This window comes from Rhinatrema bivittatum, chromosome 2 (genome assembly GCF_901001135.1).
Source record: "Rhinatrema bivittatum chromosome 2, aRhiBiv1.1, whole genome shotgun sequence".
Lineage (NCBI taxonomy): Eukaryota > Metazoa > Chordata > Amphibia > Gymnophiona > Rhinatrematidae > Rhinatrema > Rhinatrema bivittatum.
Window position 1 is genome coordinate 808,899,304 of NC_042616.1, and position 12,175 is coordinate 808,911,478.

Consider the following 12,175-nt stretch of genomic DNA (forward strand, 5'->3'; position numbering starts at 1 on the left):
CTTCTGCACGGCAGGGACTCCGCTGTCCGGCTCGCTGTCCGGCTCGCACCTCTTCAGTGTATTTAAAGGGCCCGTGGCTGGATATGCCCCAGGCCGTGGGCCCTTTAAATACACTGAAGAGGTTCCAGCTCTATATAAGGGTTCCTCTTTAGTCACTCCGGCCTTCAGATCAGCTTGCACATCGTTATGTTCTGTCTGGTAGTCCAGGTTTTCCGTGGTCTTCATTGTGTAGATGGCTTCGTGTTCTTCATGTTTTCTGATGTTTCTGGTCTCCTCGTCTTGATGTCTTAGTCTTGTCCCTCATCAGAATTCCTTCGTCTGTAGTTTGGGATGTTTGCAATCCAGCCCTGATGTTCCTGATGTCCATGTTCCTGACGACCGAGATGCTCCGTGATCCAGTCCTGACGTCCTTGATGTCCTGTAATCCAGCCTTCATGTCCTGTACCTTTGGTTCCTTGATGTCCACCCTTCGTCGTTTGCTGCGCAAGCCTCCGAAGCCAAGTCCTGTCTTGGTCCTGTGTCTTGAACTTTGCTGGCCCTCTGATTCCTTGTGTCTGCTCTGTCCATGGGTTGGGCTCTGTTTGGTACCTGCATCGACAAAGCATGGTCCATGACCAGCCACAAGTGGATGTGTAGGGCAGGCCTCTCATTTTCTGGGACACCTTCTGATTTGCTCCATTATCTTGTATAGAGTCTGCCCCGTATCAAGCATGGTCCACGACCAGTCCCGCGGGTGGGCTGTGTAGGGCACGCTGCGTCACAGCCTCAACCTAGTACTTGATCCTGACCTTTGAACCTGAGTCTTCGTCTTCTGAACTTTAATCCTGAATCTTCGTCCAAGCACCTACGTCTTTGCCTGAGTCTTCGTCCAAGCACCTACGTCTTCATCTGAGTCTTCGCCCAAGTATCCATGTCTTTGCCTGGCCTCCGTCTGGCCTGCCGCTTCTTGCTGTTACCCAGCGGCAGGTCTGAAAGGGCTTGGAACAGTCGGAGGACTGTTCATTGACCACCATTGCATTGTTGGTCTTCTTGTAGCATGCAGGTCTGGTGGAGGGTCAGTATCTTCAGTCTTGTTCCATTCCCAGATAATCCATGCCTTGTCTCTGCTCCAGCCTTGTTCCTGCTCCATCCGTGCTGGTACCAGCTCACCTCCCAAGGTGTGTCTTGGGGCTCCTCCCTGAGTCATGCCACAGCTCAAGGGCTCACATTCCTCTCCTGATGGATCGCACTTCCGAGTTCCTGACCAGGCCCGAGGGTGTGCTTCATAACAGTACCTGAAGGCCATAAGCTCGGTCCCAATGAGCGCACTCCGCAATGTTCTCAATCGCTCACATATACATATGCTTTTTCTCTCTCACTTATATAGGCTCTTAGTTACACATTTACACACATGCTGTCTTTTCATGCTTACACATACAGGCTTTCAATCGCACACATACATGCTGTCTTTTTCTCTTACATGCATGCTCTCTCTCTCATTTACACACAGGCTCTCAATCACATACTCACATACTCTCTCACCTAAACCAGCTTTCAATCAGACACAGACACACATGCTCTCTCTCTCATATATTTACACACAGGCTTTCAATCACATACTCACATGCTCCCTCACCTAAACCAGCTCTCAGTCACAGACACACATGCTCTCTCTCTTACTTATACACACAGGCTCTTAATCATACATACACATGATCTCTCTCACACAAAAAGGATCTCAATCATACACACATACTCTTTCACTCAAACAGGTTTTCAATCACAAACTTAGACACACAGGCTCTCAGTCACAGACATACTCTCTTTCACATATACAGGCCTCAATCATTCACATACATGCTGTCTCACTCATACACACAGCACCTCAAACACATATGTTTGCTCATTCACTTACCCCTCCCCCCAAACTAGCGACAGCAGCAACCTCCTTCACTTTCAGCCCTCGTGGAGAAAGAGTCCCATCGGCCACAAGGGTTGACATTGTTCTTTGTTTTTCTCCAAGCTGCGCTGCTCATTCCTCAGGCTGCACCTCTCTTCTCTTCTTCAGGCCGATACTGCCTGCACTAGCATGGTCTCTTCTTCCCGTGCATGCACCTGCTGCTCACCACATCCTCTTCCTGGGCGCGGGAAGAAGAGAGCATGCCGGTGCTGCTGACCCCAGCTGTCCTGCCGCGTTTCGCCCGGGCGGAGGACCTATTTTGCTTGGGTGGGGGAGCAGCAGGGTCAGCGGGGGACCGGGAAGTGTGGCGACACACCTGCGTGTGCTTGGCGACACACCAGTTGCGAACCACTGGTGTAGAGTGTATGTGCTGTGATAGCAAGCACTCCCCCCCCCCCCCCAAGAGAAATGTACAGGGGAGGAGTGAGGAGCAAATGGAAAACAGATTTTATTAATTTTATTATTTTTATTATTAATATTCCTCTTATCATTGCTGCAGTATTACAGACATCATTTACCACCAATTACATACAAGTACAATGTGTCCCTGCCTCAGAGAGGTTACTAAGTTAATATTACTCATCCCTATACCTTCCTAGAGTTCAGTGCTTTATAAGTACAGAAGAAAGGCAGGAGAGTGCCAGAGAAGGTGTAGAGATGAGATTTATTCTCTGCATTGTAAAATGAAACTTCCCCTCCCTCATAGTCCAGGAGAATCCCCACTGCCCGGGGGCTCTCACTCCCAGCCTGGCACTGGGAGGATCCTCAGAGCTGCTTCATAAAGACAGAAGAAAGGCAGGAGAGTGCCAGAGAAGGGGTAGAAATGAGATTTATTCTCTGCATTGTAAAATGAAACTTCCCCTTCCCTCAGTTCAGGAGAATCCCCACTGCCCGGTATCTCTCACTCCCAGCCTGGCACTGGGAGGATCCTCAGAGCTGCTTTATAAGTACAGAAGAAAGGCAGGAGAGTGCCAGTGAGGGTGTGGGAGAAGGTGTAGAGATGAGATTTATTCTCTGCATTGTAAAATGAAACTTCCCCTCCGTCATAGTCCAGGAGAATCCTCACTGCCCGGGGTCTCTCACTCCCAGCCCTGCACTGGGAGGATCCTCAGAGCTGCTTTAAAAGTACAGAAGAAAGGCAGGAGAGGGCCAGTGGAGGTGTGGGAGAAGGTGTAGAGATGAGATTTATTCTCTGCATTGTAAAATGAAACTTCCCCTCCCTCATAGTCCAGGAGAATCCCCACTGCCCGGGGGCTCTCACTCAGGGGGAGCTCGGTATTGGGGGAGGTGAGGGCCCAGCATTTACCTCCAGGCCACAGCCCCACTCCCCAGTATCCCTCCTCAGGTGATGGTGAGATCTCCCCCTTCATCCTCACAGAGTCTCTGCACACCCCCAGCTGACAGATACCCCCCTCCTGCAGCTCCACCCCCACCTCCCAGTAATGTCTCCCCGAGGTGAAGCCCTCACGCCCCAGCACACAGGGCTCAGTATCAAATCTCCGGGGACTGTCAGGGAGGCTCTGCCCTGCCCCTCCCTCTCTGACACTTTTCCCATCCTCAGATAGGAGGAGCTCAGGATGCGCAGTTTCAGGGTCCAGAGTCACAGGCACTGCAGAGAGGAGACACATGAATAAACATGAGCACACACTCATCATTGGCTCCTCACACACCTCTAACCCCCATTGGTTCCCTATACCCCCCCCCCAGCTCTAACTCTCATTGGCTCTTCACTCTCCCACCCCTAAACCTCATTGGCTGCTTCCTGAGTCACTTACGTAGTCTATAAGAGGAGCTCTGTTATTGGTTGCCACTCACTGACAGGGCTCAGCCATACCAGTGATCCTATTGGCCGGCTGCTCTCCAGTATCTCCCATTGGACTGATTCCCCTGACATCATCAGTGAAAGGAGTTTCTAATTGGCTAATTCCCTGCCGGGCTTCCTACAATTCACAGCCCGATTGGCCTCCTCTTCCCATTTATATTTCCCTTCCACTGAAAACACCTCGCCCCCATGACACCCCCCCCTCCTCCCGCAATAAAGGCAGGGGCAGTCCTTAGTATAAGGGGTGGGGTCTCTGTCAATTCCTGCATGTGCTCCTGTGGCAGGAAGTGCAGTAATTGCCCCGTGCGGCAGGAGGCAGCGGTGCTGGCACTGGGGTCTGCACTGGGAGAAGCTGCACCGGCCACGCAGGCGGGAGGGAGACGCAGAGAGCGGAAAGAGCGGGGCCAGCACAGAGCAAGCGGCAGAGGAGAGTGAAGGCTGCAGGGGCAGCAGATTCACAGCTGGGAAGGGGAGAGGGCTGGGGCATGCAGGGGGGAGAGGGAGGATGATTTCAGTTGGAAGGGGAGTAAGGGGTGGGAATGTAGGGGTGGTGACAGAAATGGAGGCAGTGCCAGGGTTGCTCAGGAGGCTGTAGGGGCAGCAGCTTCACAGTTGAGAGTGGGAGCCTATGGAAAAGAGACTGCTGAGGTTGTGGGGGGGGGATGAAGAGGAGGAGAATGTTTAGATCAGGCTTGGAGGGGAGAGGGAGGAAGATACTGTGGTGTCTGAGGGAGGAGAGTGCTGGGGTTACCTATGCCCTGACTCTGCATAGCAGGGGACCCATTGCATGAGCACCAGGGCTCTGCCCCCCTGCCCTGAATCTCAGGTAACAGAGAACTGCCCTCTGCTTCCTGCCCCAACCCCTCCCCTCCCAGGAAGCATACAGGGGGCAGGAGGGGAAGGGTGAGGCTGGAGGAGACACTGTAGCAGCTCTCATACATAGATTGAATCATTTGTATAATTAGTTATGTCAGAGGCAGTTACCTGCATATCTGAAACGATCCATCCACCACTCTGAATTAAAACAAAGAGAAACACGGATCAGAGGTCAGAGAAGAGAAATAAATACAGTGCCAGGCAGAAATATATTTATCAGACTGTGAATAAAACTTATCCAGTCCTGCAGGGTGGGAAGAAACAGTAAGAAATAGAGAAATGTTAGAGCTTCCAGTTTATAAAATGTCCATCAGAGAACTTGTGACATTTCCTCTGTTAGAAAGAAAGAACTTGGCATTTTTATGCACTAGAATAGAATCATAAACCGATATTTATAAAAATGATAATTCTCTGTTTTTATGTTCATCAGACGTATAACAGAAATCCCAGACAAATTCACGTTGTCTTCTTATTGCTATTTGACAGATAATTCAGAATTGTCAGAGGTTCCTCTTTGGAATTTTATTGATTTCTGAGCCAGGAAGTTCTCTCTGAACTGATTCTGCATGTTGTCTCCTGTTCTAAGGCTGATGCTGAGGATACAATCAGGATAAAATTGTTGGGACATCTCAGGGAAATTATCAAAGAAATTTCTAGAGGTAAAAAGCATGAATTGTGTCCCCTCAATGTGGCTGAAGGAACAAGGGCTGAGTGGAGAGGATTCCAGAGGGGAGTTGTTAAAGGTGCACGTGTTGAGTGAAGGTGTTCCCAGGGTATGGGTATTAAAGTTGCACACATTGAACTGACTGCAAGCATTCCTGGGGGGAGGGTGCTAAAGATACATGCAGTGAGTGGAGAAGTTCCCTGGGGGAGGGTGCTAAAGTTGCATGCAGTGAGTGAAGATGTTCCCAGGTGGTAAGGTGCTAAAGATGCATGCAGTGAGTGGAGATGTTCCCAGGTGGTAAGGTGCTAAAGATGCATGCAGTGAGTGCAGATGTTCCCTGGGGGAGGGTGCTAAAGATGCATGCAGTGAGCGGAGATATTCCCAGGTGGTAAGGTGCTAAAGATGCATGCAGTGAGTGGAGATGTTCCCAGGTGGTAAGGTGCTAAAGATGCATGCAGTGAGTGCAGATGTTCCCGGGGGGAGGGTGCTAAAGATGCATGCAGCGAGTGGAGATGTTTCCAGGTGGGAGGGTGCTAAAGATTTATGCAGCGAGTGGAGATGTTCCTGGGGCGAGGGTGCTAAAGATACATGCAGTGAGTGAAGATGTTCCCAGGTGGGAGGGTGCTAAAAATGCATGCAGTGAGTGAAGATGTTCCCATGTGGGAGGGTGCTAAAGATGCATGCAGTGAGTGGAGATGTTCCCAGGTGGGAGGGTGCTAAAAATGCATGCAGTGAGTGAAGATGTTCCCATGTGGGAGGGTGCTAAAGATGCATGCAGTGAGTGGAGATGTTCCCAGGTTGTAAGGTGCTAAAGATGCATGCAGTGAGTGAAGATGTTCCCATGTGGGAGGGTGCTAAAGATGCATGCAGTGAGTGGAGATGTTCCCAGGTTGTAAGGTGCTAAAGATGCATGCAGTGAGTGAAGATGTTCCCAGGTGGTAAGGGGCTAAAGATTCATGCAGTGAGTGGAGATGTTCCCAGGTTGTAAGGTGCTAAAGATGCATGCAGTGAGTGAAGATGTTCCCAGGTGGTAAGGTGCTAAAGATTCATGCAGTGAGTGGAGATGTTCCCAGGTTGTAAGGTGCTAAAGATGCATGCAGTGAGTGCAGATGTTCCCTGGGGGAGGGTGCTAAAGATACATGCAGTGAGTGAAGATGTTCCCAGGTGGGAGGGTGCTAAAAATGCATGCAGTGAGTGAAGATGTTCCCATGTGGGAGGGTGCTAAAGATGCATGCAGTGAGTGGAGATGTTCCCAGGTGGGAGGGTGCTAAAAATGCATGCAGTGAGTGAAGATGTTCCCATGTGGGAGGGTGCTAAAGATACATGCAGTGAGTGAAGATGTTCCCAGGTGGGAGGGTGCTAAAAATGCATGCAGTGAGTGAAGATGTTCCCATGTGGGAGGGTGCTAAAGATGCATGCAGTGAGTGGAGATGTTCCCAGGTTGTAAGGTGCTAAAGATGCATGCAGTGAGTGAAGATGTTCCCAGGTGGTAAGGGGCTAAAGATTCATGCAGTGAGTGGAGATGTTCCCAGGTTGTAAGGTGCTAAAGATGCATGCAGTGAGTGAAGATGTTCCCAGGTGGTAAGGTGCTAAAGATTCATGCAGTGAGTGGAGATGTTCCCAGGTTGTAAGGTGCTAAAGATGCATGCAGTGAGTGCAGATGTTCCCTGGGGGAGGGTGCTAAAGATACATGCAGTGAGTGAAGATGTTCCCATGTGGGAGGGTGCTAAAAATGCATGCAGGGAGTGAAGATGTTTCCAGATGGGAGGGTGCTAAAGATTTATGCAGCGAGTGGATATGTTCCTGGGAGGAGGGTGCTAAAGATGCATGCAGTGAGTGGAGATGTTCCTGGGGAGAGGGTGCTAAAGATGCATGCAGTGAGTGAAGATGTTCCTGGGGGGGAGGTGCTAAAGCTATATGCAGTGAGTGGAGATGTTTCCAGGTGGTGACGTGCTAAAGATGCATGCAGTGAGTGGAGATGATCCCTGGTGGGAGGGTGCTAAAGATGCATGCAGTGAGTGGAGATGTTCCCAGGTGGGAGGGTGCTAAAGTTGCATGCAGTGAGTGGAGATGTTCCCTGGGGGAGGGTGCTAAAGATTCATGCAGTGAGTGGAGATGTTCCTGGGGGGAGGGTGCTAAAGATGCATGCAGTGAGTGCAGATGTTCCCTGGGGGAGGGTGCTAAAGATGCATGCAGTGAGTGGAGATGTTCCCAGGTGGGAGGGTGCTAAAGTTGCATGCAGTGAGTGGAGATGTTCCCTGGGGGAGGGTGCTAAAGATTCATGCAGTGAGTGGAGAAGTTCCTGGGGGGAGGGTGCTAAAGATGCATGCAGTGAGTGCAAATGTTCCCAGGTGGGAGGGTGCTAAAGATGCATGCAGTGAGTGGAGAAGTTCCCAGGTGGGAGGGTGCTAAAGTTGCATGCAGTGAGTGGAGATGTTTCCATGTGGTAAGGGGCTAAAGATGCAGGGATGCCACACACCATCACCACCGGGCTCCCTGAAACAACTAACAGTGATAAGAAAGACAGAAAGAGAGAAAAAAAAGGTGAAAGAATCCATCTGGAACTGAGAGGGGAGGGCGGAACGGTGTGTGATCCTCGATCAGGAGACCCGCCCCCTCTGACATCACTGAAGACTGTGACGGACGTTAAATGGCGCCAGAACACCAGGCGTTGCGCACCGAAGGGACGCGACAAAGGGGCACTCCCCTTTGTGCGCCCCTTTGTGCATCCCGTAGTGTTAGCCATTCCACATGTTCTTTTATATCCCTTGTTAACAATCTCCATATTTAAATGTTTAATGTATTTGACAAAGGTAACGCATGAGTCCCTGCAAATTTTGTTTAAATGTAAACTGATGTGATAAGTAAAATCGAACACCGGTATATAAAAATAAATAAATAAATAAAAATAAAAATCAGTGAGTGGAGATGTTCGCGGGGGGGGAGGGTGCTAAAGATGCATGCAGTGAGTGGAGATGTTCCCAGGTGGTAAGGTGCTAAAGATGCATGCAGCGAGTGGAGATGTTCCTGGGGGAAGGATGCTAAAGATACATGCAGTGAGTGGAAATGTTCCCGGGTGGGGGGAGGATGCTAAAGATGCATGCAGCGAGTGGAGATGTTTCCAGATGGTAAGGTGCTAAAGATACATGCAGTGAGTGGAGATGTTCCTGGGGCGAGGCTGCTAAAGATACATGCAGTGAGTGGAAATGTTCCCGGGTGGGGGGAGGATGCTAAAGTTGCATGCAGTGAGTGGAGATGTTCCCAGATGGTAAGGTGCTAAAGATGCATGCAGTGAATGAAGATGTTCCCAGGTGGGAGGGTGCTAAAGATGCATCAGTGAGTGGAGATGTTCCCAGGTGGTAAGGTGCTAAAGATGCATGCAGTGAATGAAGATGTTCCCAGGTGGGAGGGTGCTAAAGATGCATCAGTGAGTGGAGATGTTCCCTGGGGGAGGGTGCTAAAGATGCATCAGTGAGTGGAGAAGTTTCCAGGTGGTAAGGTGCTAAAGATGCATGCAGCGAGTGGAGATGTTCCTGGGGCGAGGCTGCTAAAGATACATGCAGTGAGTGGAGATGTTCCCAGGTGGGGGGAGGATGCTAAAGTTGCATGCAGTGAGTGGAGATGTTTCCAGGTGGTAAGGTGCTAAAGATGCATGCAGCAAGTGGAGATGTTCCTGGGGCGAGGCTGCTAAAGATGCATGCAGTGAGTGGAGATGTTCCTGGGGCGAGGCTGCTAAAGATACATGCAGTGAGTGGAGATGTTCCCGGGTGGGGGGAGGATGCTAAAGTTGCATGCAGTGAGTGGAGATGTTTCCAGGTGGTAAGGTGCTAAAGATGCATGCAGTGAGTGGAGATGTTCCTGGGGCGAGGCTGCTAAAGATACATGCAGTGAGTGGAAATGTTCCCGGGTGGGGGGAGGATGCTAAAGATGCATGCAGCGAGTGGAGATGTTTCAAGATGGTAAGGTGCTAAAGATACATGCAGTGAGTGGAGATGTTCCTGGGGCGAGGCTGCTAAAGATACATGCAGTGAGTGGAAATGTTCCCGGGTGGGGGGGAGGATGCTAAAGTTGCATGCAGTGAGTGGAGATGTTCCCAGATGGTAAGGTGCTAAAGATGCATGCAGTGAATGAAGATGTTCCCAGGTGGGAGGGTGCTAAAGATGCATCAGTGAGTGGAGATGTTCCCGGGGGGAGGGTGCTAAAGATGCATCAGTGAGTGGAGAAGTTTCCAGGTGGTAAGGTGCTAAAGATGCATGCAGCGAGTGGAGATGTTCCTGTGGCGAGGCTGCTAAAGATACATGCAGTGAGTGGAGATGTTCCCAGGTGGGAGGGTGCTAAAGATGCATGCAGTGAGTGGAGATGTTCCCAGGTGGGAGGGTGCTAAAGATGCAAGCAGTGAGTGGAGATGTTCCCAGGTGGGAGGGTGCTAAAGATGCATGCAGTGAGTGGAGATGTTCCCAGGTGGGAGGGTGCTAAAGTTGCATGCAGTGAGTGGAGATGTTTCCAGGTGGTAAGGTGATAAAGATGCATGCAGTGAGTGGAGATGTTCCTGGGGCGAGGCTGCTAAAGATACATGCAGTGAGTGGAAATGTTCCCGGGTGGGGGGAGGATGCTAAAGATGCATGCAGCGAGTGGAGATGTTTCCAGATGGTAAGGTGCTAAAGATACATGCAGTGAGTGGAGATGTTCCTGGGGCGAGGCTGCTAAAGATACATGCAGTGAGTGGAAATGTTCCCGGGTGGGGGGAGGATGCTAAAGTTGCATGCAGTGAGTGGAGATGTTCCCAGATGGTAAGGTGCTAAAGATGCATGCAGTGAATGAAGATGTTCCCAGGTGGGAGGGTGCTAAAGATGCATCAGTGAGTGGAGATGTTCCCGGGGGGAGGGTGCTAAAGATACATGCAGTGAGTGGAAATGTTCCCGGGTGGGGGGAGGATGCTAAAGTTGCATGCAGTGAGTGGAGATGTTCCCAGATGGTAAGGTGCTAAAGATGCATGCAGTGAATGAAGATGTTCCCAGGTGGGAGGGTGCTAAAGATGCATCAGTGAGTGGAGATGTTCCCGGGGGGAGGGTGCTAAAGATGCATCAGTGAGTGGAGATGTTTCCAGGTGGTAAGGTGCTAAAGATGCATGCAGCGAGTGGAGATGTTCCTGTGGCGAGGCTGCTAAAGATACATGCAGTGAGTGGAGATGTTCCCAGGTGGGAGGGTGCTAAAGATGCATGCAGTGAGTGGAGATGTTCCCAGGTGGGAGGGTGCTAAAGATGCAAGCAGTGAGTGGAGATGTTCCCAGGTGGGAGTGTGCTAAAGATGCATGCAGTGAGTGGAGATGTTCCCAGGTGGGAGGGTGCTAAAGTTGCATGCAGTGAGTGGAGATGTTTCCAGGTGGTAAGGTGATAAAGATGCATGCAGTGAGTGGAGATGTTCCTGGGGCGAGGGTGCTAAAGATACATGCAGTGAGTGGAAATGTTCCCGGGTGGGGGGAGGATGCTAAAGATGCATGCAGCGAGTGGAGATGTTTCCAGATGGTAAGGTGCTAAAGATACATGCAGTGAGTGGAGATGTTCCTGGGGCGAGGCTGCTAAAGATACATGCAGTGAGTGGAAATGTTCCCGGGTGGGGGGAGGATGCTAAAGTTGCATGCAGTGAGTGGAGATGTTCCCAGATGGTAAGGTGCTAAAGATGCATGCAGTGAATGAAGATGTTCCCAGGTGGGAGGGTGCTAAAGATGCATCAGTGAGTGGAGATGTTCCCTGGGGGAGGGTGCTAAAGATGCATCAGTGAGTGGAGAAGTTTCCAGGTGGTAAGGTGCTAAAGATGCATGCAGCGAGTGGAGATGTTCCTGTGGCGAGGCTGCTAAAGATACATGCAGTGAGTGGAGATGTTCCCAGGTGGGGGGAGGATGCTAAAGTTGCATGCAGTGAGTGGAGATGTTTCCAGGTGGTAAGGTGCTAAAGATGCATGCAGCAAGTGGAGATGTTCCTGGGGCGAGGCTGCTAAAGATGCATGCAGCAAGTGGAGATGTTCCTGGGGCGCTGCTAAAGATACATGCAGTGAGTGGAGATGTTCCCAGGTGGGAGGGTGCTAAAGATGCATGCAGTGAGTGGAGATGTTCCCAGGTGGGAGGGTGCTAAAGATGCAAGCAGTGAGTGGAGATGTTCCCGGGTGGGGGGGGGGGGAGGATGCTAAAAATGCATGCAGTGAGTGAAGATGTTCCTGGGGGAAGGGTGCTAAAGATGCATGCAGTGAGTGGAGATGTTTCCAGGTGGGAGGGTGCTAAAGATGCATGCAGTGAGTGGAGATGTTCCCAGGTGGGAGGGTGCTAAAGAAGCAAGCAGTGAGTGAAGATGTTCCTGGGGGAGGGTGCTAAAGATGCATGCAGCGAGTGGAGATATTTCTAGATGGGAGGATGCTAAAGATTTATGCAGCAAGTGGAGATGTTCCTGGGGCAAGGGTGCTAAAGATACATGCAGTGAGTGGAGATGTTCCCGGGTGGGGGGGGGGAGGATGCTAAAAATGCATGCAGTGAGTGAAGATGTTCCTGGGGGAAGGGTGCTAAAGATTTATGCAGCGAGTGGAGATGTTCCTGGGAGGAGGGTGCTAAAGATGCATGCAGTGAGTAAAGATGTTCCTGGGGGTGAGGTGCTAAAGCTGTATGCAGTGAGTGGAGATTCTTCCAGGTGATAACGTGCTAAAAATCCATGCAGTGAGTGCAGATGTTCCCTGGGGGAGGGTGCTAAAGATGCATGCAGTGAGTGGAGATGTTTCCTGGGGGAAGGTGCTAAAGATGCATGCAGTGAGTGCAGATGTTCCCTGGGGGAGGGTGCTAAAGATGCATGCAGCAAGTGGAGATGTTCCTGGGGCGAGGCTGCTAAAG

The 12,175-nt window shown here is 50.8% G+C and overlaps 1 protein-coding gene across 1 annotated transcript in view; it reads right to left on the reverse strand.

Moving 5' to 3' along the window:
* Nucleotides 1-247: 247 nt before the first annotated feature.
* The window catches only part of LOC115083409 (E3 ubiquitin-protein ligase TRIM39-like), a 39,474-nt gene continuing 27,546 nt past the window's right edge, over nucleotides 248-12,175 (reverse strand). The window contains exons 6-8 of the mRNA XM_029587214.1: nucleotides 4,746-4,775; nucleotides 3,069-3,548; nucleotides 248-588 (exon numbers count right to left, since the gene is read on the reverse strand). Coding sequence (XP_029443074.1) covers nucleotides 248-588; nucleotides 3,069-3,548; nucleotides 4,746-4,775 — 851 coding nt within the window. The remainder of the gene's footprint in view (nucleotides 589-3,068; nucleotides 3,549-4,745; nucleotides 4,776-12,175) is intronic.